General features: G+C 39.4%; 2 protein-coding genes and 1 long non-coding RNA gene across 4 annotated transcripts in view; 1 reads left to right on the forward strand and 2 right to left on the reverse strand.

The window, feature by feature from the left end:
- Positions 1 to 3,328: 3,328 nt before the first annotated feature.
- lyrm2 (LYR motif containing 2) lies at positions 3,329 to 9,526 on the reverse strand. Its single transcript, XM_020532046.2, has 3 exons — positions 9,406 to 9,526; positions 7,959 to 8,099; positions 3,329 to 4,170 (listed from the first exon to the last, which is right to left on the reverse strand). The coding sequence occupies exons 1-3, from the start codon at positions 9,448 to 9,450 to the stop codon at positions 4,093 to 4,095; spliced, it is 264 nt and encodes an 87-aa protein (XP_020387635.1). The 5' UTR covers positions 9,451 to 9,526; the 3' UTR covers positions 3,329 to 4,092.
- The window catches only part of LOC125483199, a 53,739-nt gene continuing 46,773 nt past the window's right edge, over positions 9,446 to 16,411 (forward strand). For both annotated transcript variants that reach the window (XR_007262158.1, XR_007262157.1), the window contains exon 1: positions 9,446 to 9,601. This is a non-coding gene — a long non-coding RNA (uncharacterized LOC125483199). The remainder of the gene's footprint in view (positions 9,602 to 16,411) is intronic.
- mdn1 (midasin AAA ATPase 1) overlaps positions 14,051 to 16,411 on the reverse strand; it is a 184,099-nt gene continuing 181,738 nt past the window's right edge. The window contains exons 100-102 of the mRNA XM_048597433.1: positions 15,967 to 16,030; positions 15,018 to 15,160; positions 14,051 to 14,640 (exon numbers count right to left, since the gene is read on the reverse strand). Of these exons, the coding sequence (XP_048453390.1) occupies positions 14,455 to 14,640; positions 15,018 to 15,160; positions 15,967 to 16,030 (393 nt within the window). The 3' untranslated portion in view covers positions 14,051 to 14,454. The remainder of the gene's footprint in view (positions 14,641 to 15,017; positions 15,161 to 15,966; positions 16,031 to 16,411) is intronic.

Consider the following 16,411-nt stretch of genomic DNA (forward strand, 5'->3'; position numbering starts at 1 on the left):
AGACAACAAGGTGCAGAGCTGGATGAACACAGCAGGCCAAGCAGCATCATAGGAGCAAAAAGGCTGATGTTTCGGGCCTAGACCCTTCACCCTGCTTGGCCTGCTGTGTTCATCCAGCTCTGCACCTTGTTGTCTCGGATTCTCCAGCTTCTGCAGTTCCTACTATCTATAATCCAAGATACTTTAGGCTGCTGAGCCTTACATCGGTGGTCGGGCAATTATTGGAGAAGATTCTTAGAGATAGGATTTACTTACATTTGGAGAAGAATGGACTTATTAGTGCTAGTCAGCATAGCTTTACACAGAGAGGTCTTGTCTCAAAACTTCATTTAGTTTTTTGAGGAAGTGACGAAGATGATTAATGAGGGTAGGGCAGTGGATGTTGTCTACATGGACTTTACTAAAACATTTGACAAGCCTCATGGTAGGCTGGTCCAGAAGATTAAATCACACGGAATCCATGGTGAATTGGCAAGTTGAATACAAACTTGACTTGGCCATATAAGATAGACGGTAGTTGTGGAGAGGTGCTTTCCTGATTGGAGGTCTGTGACCAGTGATATTCTGCAAGAATCAGTGCTGGAACCTCTGTTGTTTGTAATATATATAAATGACTTGGATAAAAATGTTGATTATCTGATTAGTAAGTTTGCAGATGACATGGAAATTGGTGGAGCTGTGGATAGTGAGAAAGATTATCAAAGGATACAGCAAGATATCATTGGAAAGTTAGGTGGAAAAATGGCAGATGGAGTTTAATCTGGACAAATGTGAGGTGATGCATTTTGGGAGGTAAAATGCAAGAGGAAAGTATACTGTAAATGGACCCTTTGGAGCATTGATATACAGAGGGATCTTAGGGTGTAAGTCCATAACTCCCTGAAAGTGGCAACACAAGTGCATAAGAAGGTAAGGATAAGTCGTAAAGAAGGTATATGGCATGTTTGCCTTCATTGGTCAGGGCATTGAGTATAAAAGTTAGCAAGTCATGTTGTAACTCTAAGACTTTAGTCAGGCCACATTTGCAGCACTGTATACAGTTTGGTCACCGCACTATAGGAAGGATGTGGAGGTTTTGGAGAGGGTGCAGAAGAGGTTTACTAGGATGTTCCTTAGATAGGAGTGTGTTAGCTATCAGGAGAGGCTGGAAAAACTTGGATTGTTTTTGCTTGCGTGTTGGAGGCTGAGGGGATAATGTGATAGAAGTATATAAAATTTTGAGGCATAGGTAGGATGGATAGTCAGAGTCTCTTTCCCACAGTGGAATTGTCAAGTACTAGGGGGTATAGGTTTAAGATGAGAAGGGCAAAGTTTATAGAAGATATGCGAGGAAAGTGTTTTTTTTTAAACACAAGAGGGTGGTAGGTGCCTGGTATGTGCTGCCAATGGAGGTGGTAGAGACAGATATAGCAAAGCTTAAGGGACATTCAGACAGACACATGAACAGACAGGAAATAGAGGGATATGGATCATGTGCAGGCAGATGGGATTAGTTTACAATAGCATCATGGTCAGCAAAGACATGGTGGGCAAAACAGCCTGTTCCTCTGCTGTACCGTTCTGGCCCCCACCGTGCCAAGCACCCTCAAATTCTTGAATAATAGATTTTAAAGACCACTTTAGGTTTTCCTTTGCTTTTCAGATCAACGGTTTCTCTCTCACTCCTAAATTAGCTTTCTTAAATTCCCTTTTTAAGTTATCCCCACACTTTTGTACTCCTCTAGGGACTCTGCAGTATTGGGACATTACTATCTGCCATTAGCTTCTTTTTTTCTTAATCCCAACCTTTATGCCCTTTGACATCCAGGATTCTCTAGTCTTGGTTCCACCTTTGTCTTTATGAAAACACTTTCTCATTTAATGCCGCCTAGTACTCTCACACATTATCTAGAAGTAGCTGTCTCAGTCAACTTAGATCAAATTTTTTTTGAGCAGAATTAGCCTTGCCCCAGTTTAAAGTTTTTATTCCTGGTCAATCCTTATCCCTATCCATAACTATCCTAAATCTAACTGAGTTATGGTCACTCTCTCCTGCCTGGGCTGATTTCCAAAAATCAGGTCCAGATCTGCCCCCTCCTTTGTGAGGCTTTTTATGGACTGGCTAAAAGGTATCCCAGGAACTTTTTTCTCTCTCCAAACCTTGCACAGCGAAACTCTGTTAATATTTGAGTAGTTAAAATAACCTATTACTATCTTATTATTTTCACATTATCTCTCTCTGAAATTTGATTATGTCTGATCCTCTCTCTCTCTCTGGCTGTTTTGGGGCCAATGGTACACACCCAACATCATGTTTGCTCCTTTTTTCATTTTTACTTATACTCATATGGCCTAATTTTATGATCCTTCCAAGATATTCCCCCTTCTCATTACTATATTGGTTTATTGATCAATATTGTGACCCACCCTGCACCCCCAGCTCCTCTTCTGTTCCATCTGACTGCCCTATCACCAGAAATGTTGAGCTGCCAATCCTGCCCATCTTTCAGGTAAATCTTGCTTATAGCTATGATATCCCACATGACTATGTCCTCAGCTTGTCCATCTTAATCCTCAGGCTCCTTGCGTTGAAATGTATTTCATTCAGCCTTGTTAAAAACCACTTCTTTCTTGCCTAGCCTATGCTACCTTGCCTTTCGAATTCATATAGTGGTATTTCAACTCCTAATTCCATCTCAGCTTCGCCTCCCCTCTCGACTACTTGAGGATCCTAGCCTGCTACCAATCTATTTTAAATCAGCATTTAGCAAACCCCTGTGAGGATATTGGTCCTAATCATGTTTAGACATAACTTGTCCAACTTGTACAGGTCCCCAGAAATGGTCCCAATGCCTCAGAAATCTAAAGCCCTCCTCTTGCACCATTTCTCCAGTCAAATATTTATCTGCTCTTTCTTTCTGTTCTAATACTAATATTGTGTGGCACTAAGTAATCCTTTGTAGTTCCTTACAGTCTGCTTTCAGGACCTCATTTCTCTTTCTTCCCATACCATTAGTCCCACATGGACCAAGAAACGGTGTTGCAGAATGCTCTCTCCGCAGTTGATCCTCGATATTGTTGAGCCTGGCACCTAGAAGCATTATTCAGCAGTGGCTTCTGAAGGAGGAAGTCAACATCGGCATGCCAGTTGGCATGTATGAGACCTCACAGCTTAAAGGTAAAGGGAAACTATATACTATCCTGTAATCACTTCTATGGCTGTAGAAACACCCATTGCTAATGAATCCCCTGTCACTATTGCCTTTCCACACTCCTTCCTTCACTACGAACCACCCACAGTCTTGGCTTGGGCAATAAATTACACACACTTTATTTGAAAAGCAATGCCTCAAGTAAAAAAATTACGCTTTTATTGACATTCCCACTTAACAGCCTCCGTATAATCACAAATATCTTTTAGACTCCAGACCACCCGTGAAAAATGGCTGTGGATATACAGCCTCATTATGTTACAACATAGTCTAATAAAACAAAGAACTGCAGATACTGGAGATCTGAAACAAAAACAAAAAGCACTGGAGAAACTCAGCAAGTCTGCCAGCATCTGCGGGGAGAAAAACAAAGTTAACATCCACCACGGAACCAAGTGGGAAAATCAGCCTGAAAATCTAACAGTGAAATTTTCACCACATATTATAAAATTTATACAATTACTTTTTCTTTCTCTCCCATACAGTTCAAGAAATCAGTACTTTGAAATAAAGTCTATGTAAATACTATGAAAGGAGCAGTCTTTTATAAGCTGTATTTCTTCAATGACTAATTGCACCCAACTGTAAGGAGGTTGTACAGTTCACAAAGTAGTCTGTATCCTATTCTAGAGTATCATTACATTCACCTCCCAAAATGTTACATTTTGATCTTGCACGCCATGAATCACATATGACTACCCAAACATCATAAAATCATCTGCTGAAAAATGACTTTAATTCTTTCCAAATAATAGTTTCATTGTAAATGATGTGATGGAGTCACTACTGGCAAATTAATGAAAGGCTTTCCTCAAAGCCCAGAACATACGTTCCAGACAGGTATCAGCAGGACTGTGTAAGTGTTCTGGAAAATCTTAGACATCTTTGCTTTTCTTTTTGTTTATTTTGCTAATTGAAGCATTTTTTCTAGCTCCTTAAGTTGCAGATTTCCATGAGTGAGCATCATTCGCACTGCATCCTGTATTGGAATAGAGAACAAAGTTTTAGTGCATGACTGGAATTATAGGAATGTTATCCTAAGTAGTTACGTATAGAGAGTTTAAAATAAAATTCATTACAGATACTTAGAAGGAATTTGCATTCTTATGGTGCCTACTAAGCTCCCGAAACAGACAGAAGCCAGTGAATTATTTTTGAAATGCAATCACTGCTTCGTTAAGCAGCTGATGTGTGAACAGGAGGGTCTCCGCTAACTGACCAGTTAATCTGACTTAGTGATGCTACTGACAAACATTGGACTGGACATTGCAAGAACCAACTTTTCTTCATATAGTCTTTATTGCCACATGAATAGACAGAACTTGGCTTTTTGTCACAGCTGAAAGTTGAGATCTCTGATGCATTTTGCTTAGTATTTGTTACGAAGTTGGGGAGAGTATTCATGAATTGGAAGGCAGGAAGTTAGAATTTGTTGGTAAAAAATGATTTTGGGGAAGAGTGCTGTGGGTCCCTTTAAGAGCCTGTGCTTGGAAGTTTATAAATGCAGGTGCACAGAGAGTGCCCGAATGGAAACATTCTGTATAGAACAGCCAAGCAGCACTTTTTCCAAGACAACAAGTTTGAATTTGGCCAATTAATTTAAATGAAGCACCTAGATACAGAAAGCCAATTGAGCTTAAATCTGATGGTGTTGACAACCTTAAACCAATCATAAGAATTTGATTATGTTATTACAGGTATATAAGATGAGGACATTTGGAAAATCAGGGATAGCCACCAGCCAGAGTTAGCACCATTCAGGTCTCAAGGAAAGCCCATCTAATTAATCAAAGGTACCACGGTATTTAGGCTCAAAGTCATCACTGAAGAAATTATAGAGACAAAACATCACTGACAGCAGAATTAGTGGAAGAAAGGTGTTTGTGAAAAGTGGAGATGATAGAATATTTCAGAAGACAGTCTGTGCGAACTTGGAGAGATTAAGTTATAACTCATTGTTCTCTTATTAATTGGGTTTATATTAGTGGGACTTATCTTTATTTAAGCAGCATTCTACTAGAATTTAGGCCAGTTAGGAAGTAGTTAGTAGTATAAGGGGGAATTGTCGGTTTGTTAGTAATTCTGTTACTTTGTTCACTGTTGAGTTAAATAAATAAATTGTTTCTTGTCATTTGTAAAATGGAGATCAGGGATAGTCTTTCTTTTAACCATTCTTCTAATAGATTATGAGGGGAAAGGCGAGCTTCTCTGGGTGTTCCAGGGGTAACTATTGGAGGGGAGCCCTTACTCTGGTCATACCAGATTGGGGCTTGTGTTTAAGTTTAGTTATTAGAGGGGTTCAGCTATTCCCCCTCCGTAACAGTATTACAGTGTAATGCCAGACCGCATTATGTCAAAAACAAAATGCCACAAATGTTGGAGATCTGAAATAAAAACAGAAAACGCTATCGACTGCACATCTGGCAGAATCTGTGGGAAGCGTGTTAGGGAGCTGAATTTTTCTGTTGGAGATGGGAATCTCACTCACCCTTGAATCCCTCCTCTGCCTTAGCAGTGCCACTGAGCAGGAGCTTCTGGAGAAAATGTCGAGACAGGCCTTCCCAAGGTGGAGAGAGGTGGGCTGATGGCTAAGCCGTCAGGTTAAAAGATGCCACCATTCCCAGAAACATCTGCCTCATCCATGAAGTTAAACTTAAAGGTTAGTGAATGGCCTGCCTCATTCTCACAACTCCCAAACATCAGTCAGAATAAACATCATTTGTATGGGCACTTGGAAATCTTTCGCGAAAGCTTTTATACCTCCTGGAGCCATCACAAGTCACATTCTCTGGTGATGGTATTCCAATTTGTGAATTACCCTTCTCCCTCACTTTCCAACTTACTAACCTCAGTAGCCAGCACATCATCTGCTACTATTTTCACCACCTTCAGCATGATGCCATCATCAAATACACGTTGCCGCCTTCTTCCTTTTCCGCATTCTGAAGCGACCATTCTCTCTGCCACACCCTGTGCACTACTCAGTCACTCAAACACTTCCTCCCCCTTTCCTATTGCATCTTTCCATGCAAGTGCAGAAAATACAACATCTGCCCTTTAACTGTCAGAGGTCCCAAACATTCCTTCCAACTGAAACAACAATTTATTTGTACTTTCCATTCTATGTGCCATATTCACGGTTCACAATATAATCTTCTCTACAATGGGGGCAGCAAACAGACAGGGTGACCGTTTGCTGGGACGCCTTCATTTGGTCCACAAGCAGGACCCTCAGCTTCTCGTCATGTGTTATTAAAATTCTCCACTGTGCTCCCATTACTACAGTGTTCCAATGATGCTCAACGTACAGCTGAGGAAAAGCACAATCTTTCTGCTGAACACTTTGTGGCCTAATGTGGTCAATATTGAATTCACCAATCTTAGATCACAGCCTCAGTCTCCATTTTGTTTTTTTTGTGTGGTTGAGGTTTTTCTAGTTTCTTTCTTAATATATTTACTTGGTGGCCAGGCCACTGCCCTTAATAGCTCAGCTAGACAATATTTTGTTTCTTGTCCAATTGCCACCCCCTTTGATTTTACACAATGAAACATTTTATCATTTAATCTGTCCTGTTCTTCACCCAATCATAGAACTTCCTTTTTGTTCTTCTGCACTTATCTCCCACACCCCATTTTCATGCGCTGAAAGCAGGTTACGTTTCTAACTTTTAGCAGCTTTGCTGAAAAGTCAGACTCTGTGTCTCTGTTCACAGAAAGAGTCAGATCTACTGTTTACAGGATTTTCTGCTTTCATAGTTTTTCAGCCTCTGTTGTACTTAACTTTTGCATACAAAGGTCTCTAATTCACAAATGAGACCAAAACAGGGTGGAAGCAGAGAAGAAAGTGCAAAAGGCATTGGAATAAACGTGGGAGAACAATCGGAGGTGAAATTACTAGGGTTGAGGTATCCAGCTGCTTACTTGGCTCTGGTTGAAGACAGTTTGAGATCCATTAAAGGTTAACTGATTTTATTAAAAGAGTGTCAAGAAGCTTTTTTGTCTGTTCTCCTTCGGGAGAAGAAAGAATACCTCCAAAGTTGAAAAGCAAAGGACTTGTCTGTTTCTTTAGCGTTCCAAGACTGTTCGAGTTGATTTACTCAAGTTTCATAAAGTGTGATTTACACAAACTCTCAAATGTGTTGAAAACATGAACTGAATTTCATCTCTCCTCTTCCTCTTACATATGCAACTGTACTTTGCTAGATTTTCAAAACAGAGTTACTTTGCAGCACAGTTTCAATAGTTCCAGGGTTATCAGTGTTGTATGATAAAGTACCCTGTTATTTCTAGTTCATGATGGAATACCAACTAAAGAACCTGTGCCTTCACAAACCCCATTAACACCAAGATAATTGTTCAGAAAGCAATACAAATATTAAATATTAAGTTATCAAACTAGATTTTTACATGATAACATATTAATTTAGAAACAAACAACATTGCATCTTAAAACTGAAATACATTCATAAAAACCAAACACAGGTACAGCAAATTTTTAACATTGAAACTGATAGAGATGTGACGAATATACACAATATTTTGTCAGTTAAGATACTTCACCAGCACTGGAAGCAAGTGGCAATTTTGTAGTTTCAATGCTACAATTTCTGATTTCATTATTATCCAGTAAATATTGTTCTGTACCTCTGACATTTGTAGCATCACACTTTAGATATTAGCCAGGAAAAGCAAGGAAACTGATCATATGCTTTCCAAGATATATATACACAATAGCAGCCAAAACTTGTTTATGTAGCAGTAACTTACTTCATCTGTAGCATTCTTGTTCTGTTTGAATTCTTGTCTTGCCCAATTCTTAAGATATTGTTTATCTCCTTCATTTGGAATTTGATGAATTACTTTCAATATCTTCCTGTACAAACTCAGAACCTTCTGTCGATGCAAGAACTGGAAAATGACAACTAACATAATCAGGCTCAGTTTGTAATACGGAGTGAAAACAAAATAACATTTGCTCATTTTAAATAAAGCATGATGTTCTTTTTGCAAGGTACATTTTTCCATTTTTGATACTGACATTGAAGACTATAATGTAGGTTACATGCAGAATAAAATTTACTCTGCTCCATCAAATTCAAATTCAACCTCAGAACAGCAACTTCACTGTATAATTGGAATCACTGGACAATGCCAGTTACAGACGAACAAGGATGACAAAGACAATCAGAAAACTTTTAGAGCCATCCAGTCCATCAATTCATAAAGTCAGAATGATTCCAGAACTGAAACAGGCCAGCCAGCCTGCTGGGTCTATGCTGACTCTTGTCAGATCTATGCCAGCTCTTGCTCGGAACAACTCATCCAGTTCCACAACTGACCCTTTTCCCCTGCATTGTGTCTCTCTCCAGCTAATTACGAAAATCTTTTTTGAAAATCTCAATTGAATCTGTCTTTACAAAAACTTACAGGTTGTGTGGCCACATCATTCACTCACAGCAGAACAAGTTTTTGCCTGTGTCTTTTGTGAATCCCATTAAATCTTGTGTTATCAGCTTCTCAATTGTTCTGTCAACTGGAAGTTATCCCTGTCTACTCTGTCCAAACCGCTTATGATTTTAAACACTTCTATCCAAAATTTTCTTAATCTTTTCTTCTGTTATCTATTTACATATGGTGGCTCTCTGAAAAAACTAACTGCTGAGTCTCATCTGTAATGAGTTTCCAAATTATGACCTGCAAAAATGTATCCAGTCTCAAAGTGAGGCTAAAAAGCAGGTTTATGTCCTGTTGAACAGGGATATTATATCGACAACCTTCCAGTCATATGATATAAATTCCATATCGAAGGATTTTAAATGATTATTGTAAAAGCCTTTGCAATTTCTTCTGACTCCCAGCTGCATTCTAGATAACTGAGTATCAGAGCTTTGTGTCTTTTAAAATGTTTCTCATTAATACTTCCTTGACTATAACTATCTGAAAATAATTCCAGGCCTTGTGACTCAGAATTAGGGACACTACCACCGTGCCGGCTGCAGTCTGCTCCAAGAATGAGCAGACACAGCGTCTATAAGGCCGATGGAGCTTGAACTCGGACCTTCCTGCCCAGAGGTAGGGGAACGCTGGTCTGCAGGGGGAAGGCTCCTGTTGCTGTGCTCGGAAGCGGAGGGTCCCCGGGATTGCCTGCACGCTCTGCTCCCATTGTGATATCACTGAGCTTGGAACGCCGGGTGAACGGGCGCGCGGCTCTCACCTGCCTCAGGCTAAGGGCACCAGGCAGTAACCTGGCCGCCGCCATCTGCACGTCGCACCTTGATGCGCTCACAGGCAGGACCCACCTCCTCCCCGGGGGCGGGGCAGCTCAGGCCGACACTTCAAGCAAAATCAAATGCTGCGGATTCCGGAAGACCTGCAGTGTAAACAAAAACACCCCGCAGCAAATGATATCGGTAAGAACAAAAGTGAAGTAACGCACAGGAACAGGCCCTGCAACCCTGTGCCGATGATCATGCCCTGACTAAGCCGGGAAAAAAAAACCTTCTGCCCTTATTCGGTCTGTATCCCTCTGTTCCCTCCATATTCATGTCCCCATTCAGATGACTCTTAAATGTCTTCAATATCCCTGCTTCCACCACCTCCTTTGGTAGTGCATTCCAGGCTGCTACTCTCTGTGTGAAAAACTTCCGTCGCACATCTCCCTTAAACTTTCTTCCTCTGATCTGGAACCTGTGCCCCCTTGTAATTGAAACTTCAACCCTGGGAAAAAACCTCTGACTATGCACCCTATCTGTGGCTGTCATAATTTTGTAGACTTCTGTCAGGTCTTCTCTCAGTCACCATCTTTCCATTGAAAACAATTCCCTAGTCTTTTTAACCTTTCCTTATAGACAATGCCCTTGAGACCAGGCAATATTCTGGTGAAGAGATAGTAAGAACTGCCGATGCTGGAGTCAGAAATAACACAGTATGGAGCTGGAGGAACAACCCTATCACCAGCCCACCTACCTTCCCCAGCCCGACCCTCCTCTATTTATTTCAGAGCTCCCTTCCCCATTTCTGAAGAAGGGTCCCAACCCAAAACGCCAGCTTTCCTGCTCCTCTGATGCTGTCTGGCCTGCTGTGTTCCTCCAGCTCCACACTGTGTTATCTGTTAATATAGAAGGTGAACTTTCTCTGCACTCTCTCCAAAGCTTCCACGTCCTTCCTAGTAATGTAACGACCAAAACTTCACATAATACTCCAAATACGGCCTAACACACGTTTTATATACCTGCAACATGGTTTCCCAAGTCTTGTACTACATGCCCCGGCCAACGAAGGCAAGCATGCCATGATGCCTTCTTAATCACTTTGGCCACCTGTGTTGCCATTTTTAGGGGAACTGTGGACCTGCACACCCAGGTCCGTCTGTATATTACAGATTCTGCCATTTACAGTATAATTCACACCTCAATTTCGTCCTCCAAAATGCATCACCTCACATTTGGCTGGATTAAACTCCATCTGCCATATCTGTGCCCAAGTCGCCAACCTATCTATATCCTGTTGTATCCTTTCACAATTGTCGGCACTATCAGCAACTCTGCCAATTTGCTAATCAGATCACCCACGTTTTCCTCCAGATCATTTATATATAAACAACAGAGGACCTAAGACTGATCTGTGCAAAACATCACTAGTTATTGGTCTCCATTTTGAAAAACACACTTCCACTGTCACCCTCTGTCTTCTATGACAAAGCCAGTTTTGTATCCATCTAGCCAGCCCACCCCGTATCCCACGTGATTTTAGTTTTTTGTACCAATCTGCCATATGGGACTTTATCAAATGCCTTACTAAAGTCCATATAAATGACATCCACAGCCTTTCCCTCATCAGTTATCTTTGTCACCTCTTGAAAAAATTCAATCAGGTTGGAAAGAGATGACCTTCCCCAGACAAAACCATGGTGCCTATCACTGACTATTTTCTTCCAAATGTATGCTGTCCCTCAGTATTTTCTCCAAGAGCTTTCCCACCACAGACATCAGGCTCACTGGCCTATAATTTCCTGGATTATACATGCTTCCTTCTTTAAACGAAGGAACAACATTGGCTTATCTCCAGTCCTCTGGAACCTTTCCTGTAATCAAAGAGGATGTGAAAATGAACCTCCAGGTGTTGGCAGAGAGAAAGACTTTCCACTTTGTAACATTACATTCCGATGTAAGACATACTATCAGTCTGGGATTCCCCCCTTTGACATATGGCAGCAATTTGATTCCATTCAGAACCCAGAAATGTTTTCAAGGGTGTGGGGGAAAGCTGTTATTAATTAATGTAATTCACCAACTGTTGTTGATTGCTCTTAGATCAAGCAGCTTTCTGAGACTTTCATTGATTCTTGTTGCACTGTTGATTAGAAATATGGTAGTTCAGTTAAAATTTGCAACAATCAGTACCGAAGGATTTAGCTTTTTTTGAGTTTGGTTTATTGTTGTCATATGTACCGAAATACAGTGAAAAGTGTTGTTTTGCATGCTATACAGGCAGATCATACCGTACAAAATGCATCAAGGTAGCAGAACAGAGTGCAGAATACAGTGTTACAGCCGCAAAGAAGGTGCACAGAGAGAGAGATTAATATTAACATTTGAGACGTTGTTCAAGAGTCTGATAACAGCAGAGAAGCTGTTCTTGAATCTGTTTGTATGCGTATTCAAATTTTTATATCTGCTGCCTGACAGAAGAGGGTGGAAGAGAATATGACCGTGGTATGAGACGTCTTTGATTATGTTGGTTGCTTTCCCAAGCCAGTGAGAAATATAGATGGAGCCAATGGATGGAAGGCTATTTTGAGTGATGGACTGGACTGTGTTCATGCCTTTAGACATATTCTGTCATTTTACTGATAACAAAACAATGGTGTTTATGCTGACCTCGACAATAGCTGCCCCAAGACTGATCTCGGAGTCTAATTCTACTGTTTAAAGGATATTTTTGGGTAGAAGGATGCTGCTACAATTCCTCGATTGTGTATAAAGGCCCTATTTGGTTTACAGTGGTAATAATTCAACTACTATTCAATCTTACATGAATAGCCTGTTAACATGTGAGATAGTTTATTGCAATTATGCACAAGTTATCAGTCTTAGTAAAAAGATCTCTGGGAGGACTGTGGATATAGGTCTACTGTCCAAAAGATCTAAAAAACGGTATTCTGTCTTATAACCACCAAAACCAATGTGACAGCAGATTGTGTGGAACCTAATACAGTCTCCAACCCTTTCAGAACCATTATCTTATACATGATATGGTACCGAACAATGACATTCTCAACTAATCCAAACATGCAGTCGCTTGGTTTGATGACTGAGAATTCTTCAAAGTTATACACAGCTTTTACTGAAAGATTACCTGATATAAAACAAAATTTTCACTAAACCAGAGTCAAGGTAAACACTAAATACTATTCTTAGGTAACCTCCAATACTCTAAAACACTTATTCACAACCAGTTAAACATGACACAACAGGCAAATTGAAGTTAATTATAAACACGTCATCACATGTTAAACAGTAAATACGACTAAAACAGATGTTACGAATTGGCTGTGCAGTCCACTCAACAAATATCAACTGCGAAGTCTTTTAAAACTCCATTTTCCAAAAAATTCAGCTCCTCTTTTAGGATTTAGCAGAACCACTTAAACTCTGCTTATGGTGAATATACACCAACAAACCCACTAATGCTACCTTCCGCTTATTCTCAGCTCCTGGATCCAGCTTCCATCCTTTTCAGCCTGCCTGTACTGCACCACTTGGATCATCATCTAAGCTCATGTGGCAGAGTCTTTTTAGATTGTTTCAGTTCATTTCAGTCTCCCCAGAAATGTTGGTCTCCAATACAGTTTCAATCCTAGCTTTCTTAGAACCTGGAAGTGTCAATTTACTATGTTTCCCTTTTCAAATAGGATCTGTCAAAAAATAAACTTTTAAATCATGGATAAATCCAAGGGATATTTTTCGGTAAGTGGTTCAGATAGCAAAGAAACAGCTCAAAGGAAAAAAAAAAACGAACTCTTATTGAACAGGTCTGGGAGATGAGAGTTGCTCAGTATAAATTTCCTAATCCGTTCTGGATTGTGGTTACTTCCTTTGCCAACTGTGATTTTGAATGTTAGGTGTACTGCAAAATTATGTCCACGTTGCTCCCAGAAATGAAATTGATACTAACAGTCACATCAGCAACTTACTATAAAGTCTGTTCCCAATCCTGGCATATTCAATATACAATCTATTGACAAGCTAAAGAAATTTAACAATAAAGCTTGCTTGGCATGAGACCAAGTCTATATCGGTTATTTGTTCACTCCATACTAATACAGGCACTAATACCGTGATTTTGCTTCCTTTTAAATTCTGTTAATATACCCAGGACACACACCAGTAAGGATGTTCTACTGCACGTTAATGAAATCAGTAATTCATCCTTAACTGAAGCACTCCTATACAATGCTGGGTGCCAGACTCTGGAAAGGATGCCAAGGTCTCTGAGAGGTTGCAAATTTCATGTACTAGAAAAAGGAGAGCAAGATCTTTGTATTTTAGGCATTGGCAAAAATAACCAAGGCTAATGGGAAATAGTTCAAGACACCTAAATGTAGCTTTTTCCTCCCACAGCCAATGGAAAAAGATAGTTTCCATCACTGCCTAGGCTCAAAAAGGAAATAAGTAGTGTGCCTTCAGCCCACAATCACATTGTGATTTGAAACAAAATACTGAAATATTTTAAACAACATCATTTGAAGGTTTCTATTCCAAAACATGTTTGCATTCAAAAGAAAATCCCAACATTAAGATGGATTATGTGTCATCAAAAGAACCAATATCTCTTTAAGAAGCAGAATGGAACAAGCATTTAGTAATTGATTTATTGACATACAAAAAGATACAAAGGTTCATACTTGGGATTGTACTCTATTTCCAAATAGCACACTTAACGATTTCATTTAAAAGGTCACATTTGTAAATAATATCCACATTACCAAACAACATCTGATACTCAAACCTCAGACAGGTTCTCACATTTCATACATTAAACTGTGCCTTTGGCACAAACCACCATGAACACAGTGGTACAGTTCTCAATGTGAACAGAGCTTTTCACATTAAAAAGCTCAATTTTAACATCACATTCTCAGTCACAGAACAAAGGTTTCTCTTGCTGCTAATCTGCATTAATTAGTACATTAAATATTACAGTATGTGCATTAAATGATTTGAGATAACAATGAACAATATGGAACATGTCAATCACTGTGTTAATGATCAGCTGCCGTCACTAGTTCAAACCACTGTCTAAGAGCATCACTGAGTGTTTCTGGGAGGGCATTCACATTTCGTAGAATTATATAGAATGGGAATGGGAATTCTTCCATATATGATCTAATTTCTGGACTTTCACCTTGATCCTTGAATATAGGGACTTTAATGTCCAGAATGGAATCCTGGAAGTGTAAACAAGAACAGAAGTTACAAGACTGCAAGAGATTTGCTTCCACACCGTTTTTCAGCCAATGTTAAACAATAACTTCTACCTTACTAGTATGATACTAACATCGTGATGAAACGACAAGATTTGCTAATTTAATGTACATGAATTTTGTCTCATCAATAAGCAACTGAAAATTAGATAACTCTCATTATTCAATCATATAACTTGAATATGATCCAAAGCATGTGACATTATCTCTGCTTCCCCCATCTCATTGACAAGTGGATGATGTTTTATAGAATTATACAAACTACAGAATCAATTAGTTCATTCACTAAGCTTTCAATGGGAGCAATTTGAGTTTATTTCCAGTAATTATATAGCTCTTACCTTAGAGTCAGGATTGTCCAGCACAACAAAGATGACAAAAATATTGCTGCGTCGAGCAGTCTCAACAGCTGCTGTAACTCGCTCTTTCCCCTCCAAGAACAGACCTCGTCCATCAGACACTATCAACAGTAACTGTGCTATTTCTGCCAAAAAAAGTGTACATTTCCACGATTCTGGGATTTATTTCACCACTTTAATTTATATACAAAAGGCTAATCAAATTTTCTTTTAGAAATTGTACTAGTTTAAAACATCGCATAAAATAACTTTTTGCCTCACTAACCATTAAAACACGTCTGTCATCTCAACATACCACTGCCAGAATCCCTATAAAAAAACTGTTTTTTCCTCGTGGCATTTAAACCACGCAGGGCACTTCCTGAAAACTGGTGTGATAGCTTACTGCCATCATAAATCTTCATTTGGAACCTTACTGTGAGATTCAACAATGTTAGTATGACTAATTCCTTGATGACGGGATTCTGCATTCATTTACTTTCAGTTGAGGATGATCAGGAAGTAGATATCAATGCTCAATTTGTTCCATGCTTCCACTCTCAGGGAAGATAGCATTTTCATGTTCTTTAAAGTGGTAGGCAAAATTACAAATTGAAGCCTCAGAACAGAGCTAACTTTTAGCTTGAGAGCACAGTAACACCTGCACAGTTAATCTGAATCAAAACACAGAGTACTCAACCTATACCCTTCAATATTTTCACCTGTACAAGAAAATGCACAAGACTTTGGTATAATTTCTCAGTGCATCTTTCAGAAAAGCCCAGACGTCTTAGTGAGGTTTAGTGCAGCGTGTTCATTGTTCGACATTTACAGTGCGAGTTGGCAAAAAAGAACTGTCTTTCGCATATCTAATAATATGATTGTGGCACAGAAGTGTAGAAGGCTTCTTGAATGTGGACAGCAAGTAATAAATTAGTGTTAAAACTCTGACCTGGTTTTCCCAACTGGGACTGGTCCTGTGCTGCAATAAACATGTTGGCAGCAGATTCCAGAAACTGCAACAGAAGTTGGAAATCAGAATTACCAGCATTACTCTATCCTTCACAAAATATGACGATGGAAAAGTGCAAGCAAGTATGATCCAAGGGATGAAATTTTCAGTTTTTAGCTCAATTCTCATTCAATGTATTTATTTTCTCAACGAAAATTTTGTCTGATTAGTCTTATAACTGCATTAATTATTATTGTTTGATTTAGAAAATGAGATTATAAGATATCTCCATCATTCATACAATGGTTTAAGATGCTCAAACCAATTAATTTACGATAATACTGACAAATTAATACTATTACAAAATGGTCTAATTCCCCACCCAACAATCTCTTCCAAAGACTGTGACTTTAGCTGCAGAAGAGAGGAATTATAAATCGGCCCT

This window comes from Rhincodon typus, chromosome 5, assembly GCF_021869965.1.
Source record: "Rhincodon typus isolate 14 chromosome 5, sRhiTyp1.1, whole genome shotgun sequence".
NCBI lineage: Eukaryota > Metazoa > Chordata > Chondrichthyes > Orectolobiformes > Rhincodontidae > Rhincodon > Rhincodon typus.

Bases quoted from the DNA above. Each gene is read 5' to 3' on its own strand.
- lyrm2 (XM_020532046.2), bottom strand. From the start codon at position 9,450: ATGGCGGCGGCCAGGTTACTGCCTGGTGCCCTTAGCCTGAGGCAG. The intron at 8,100-9,405 runs GTGAGAGCCGCG...GTCATTTTCCAG, and splicing joins GTGCCCTTAGCCTGAGGCAG to TTCTTGCATCGACAGAAGGT. The intron at 4,171-7,958 runs GTAAGTTACTGC...ATTCCAATACAG, and splicing joins ACAAGAATGCTACAGATGAA to GATGCAGTGCGAATGATGCT.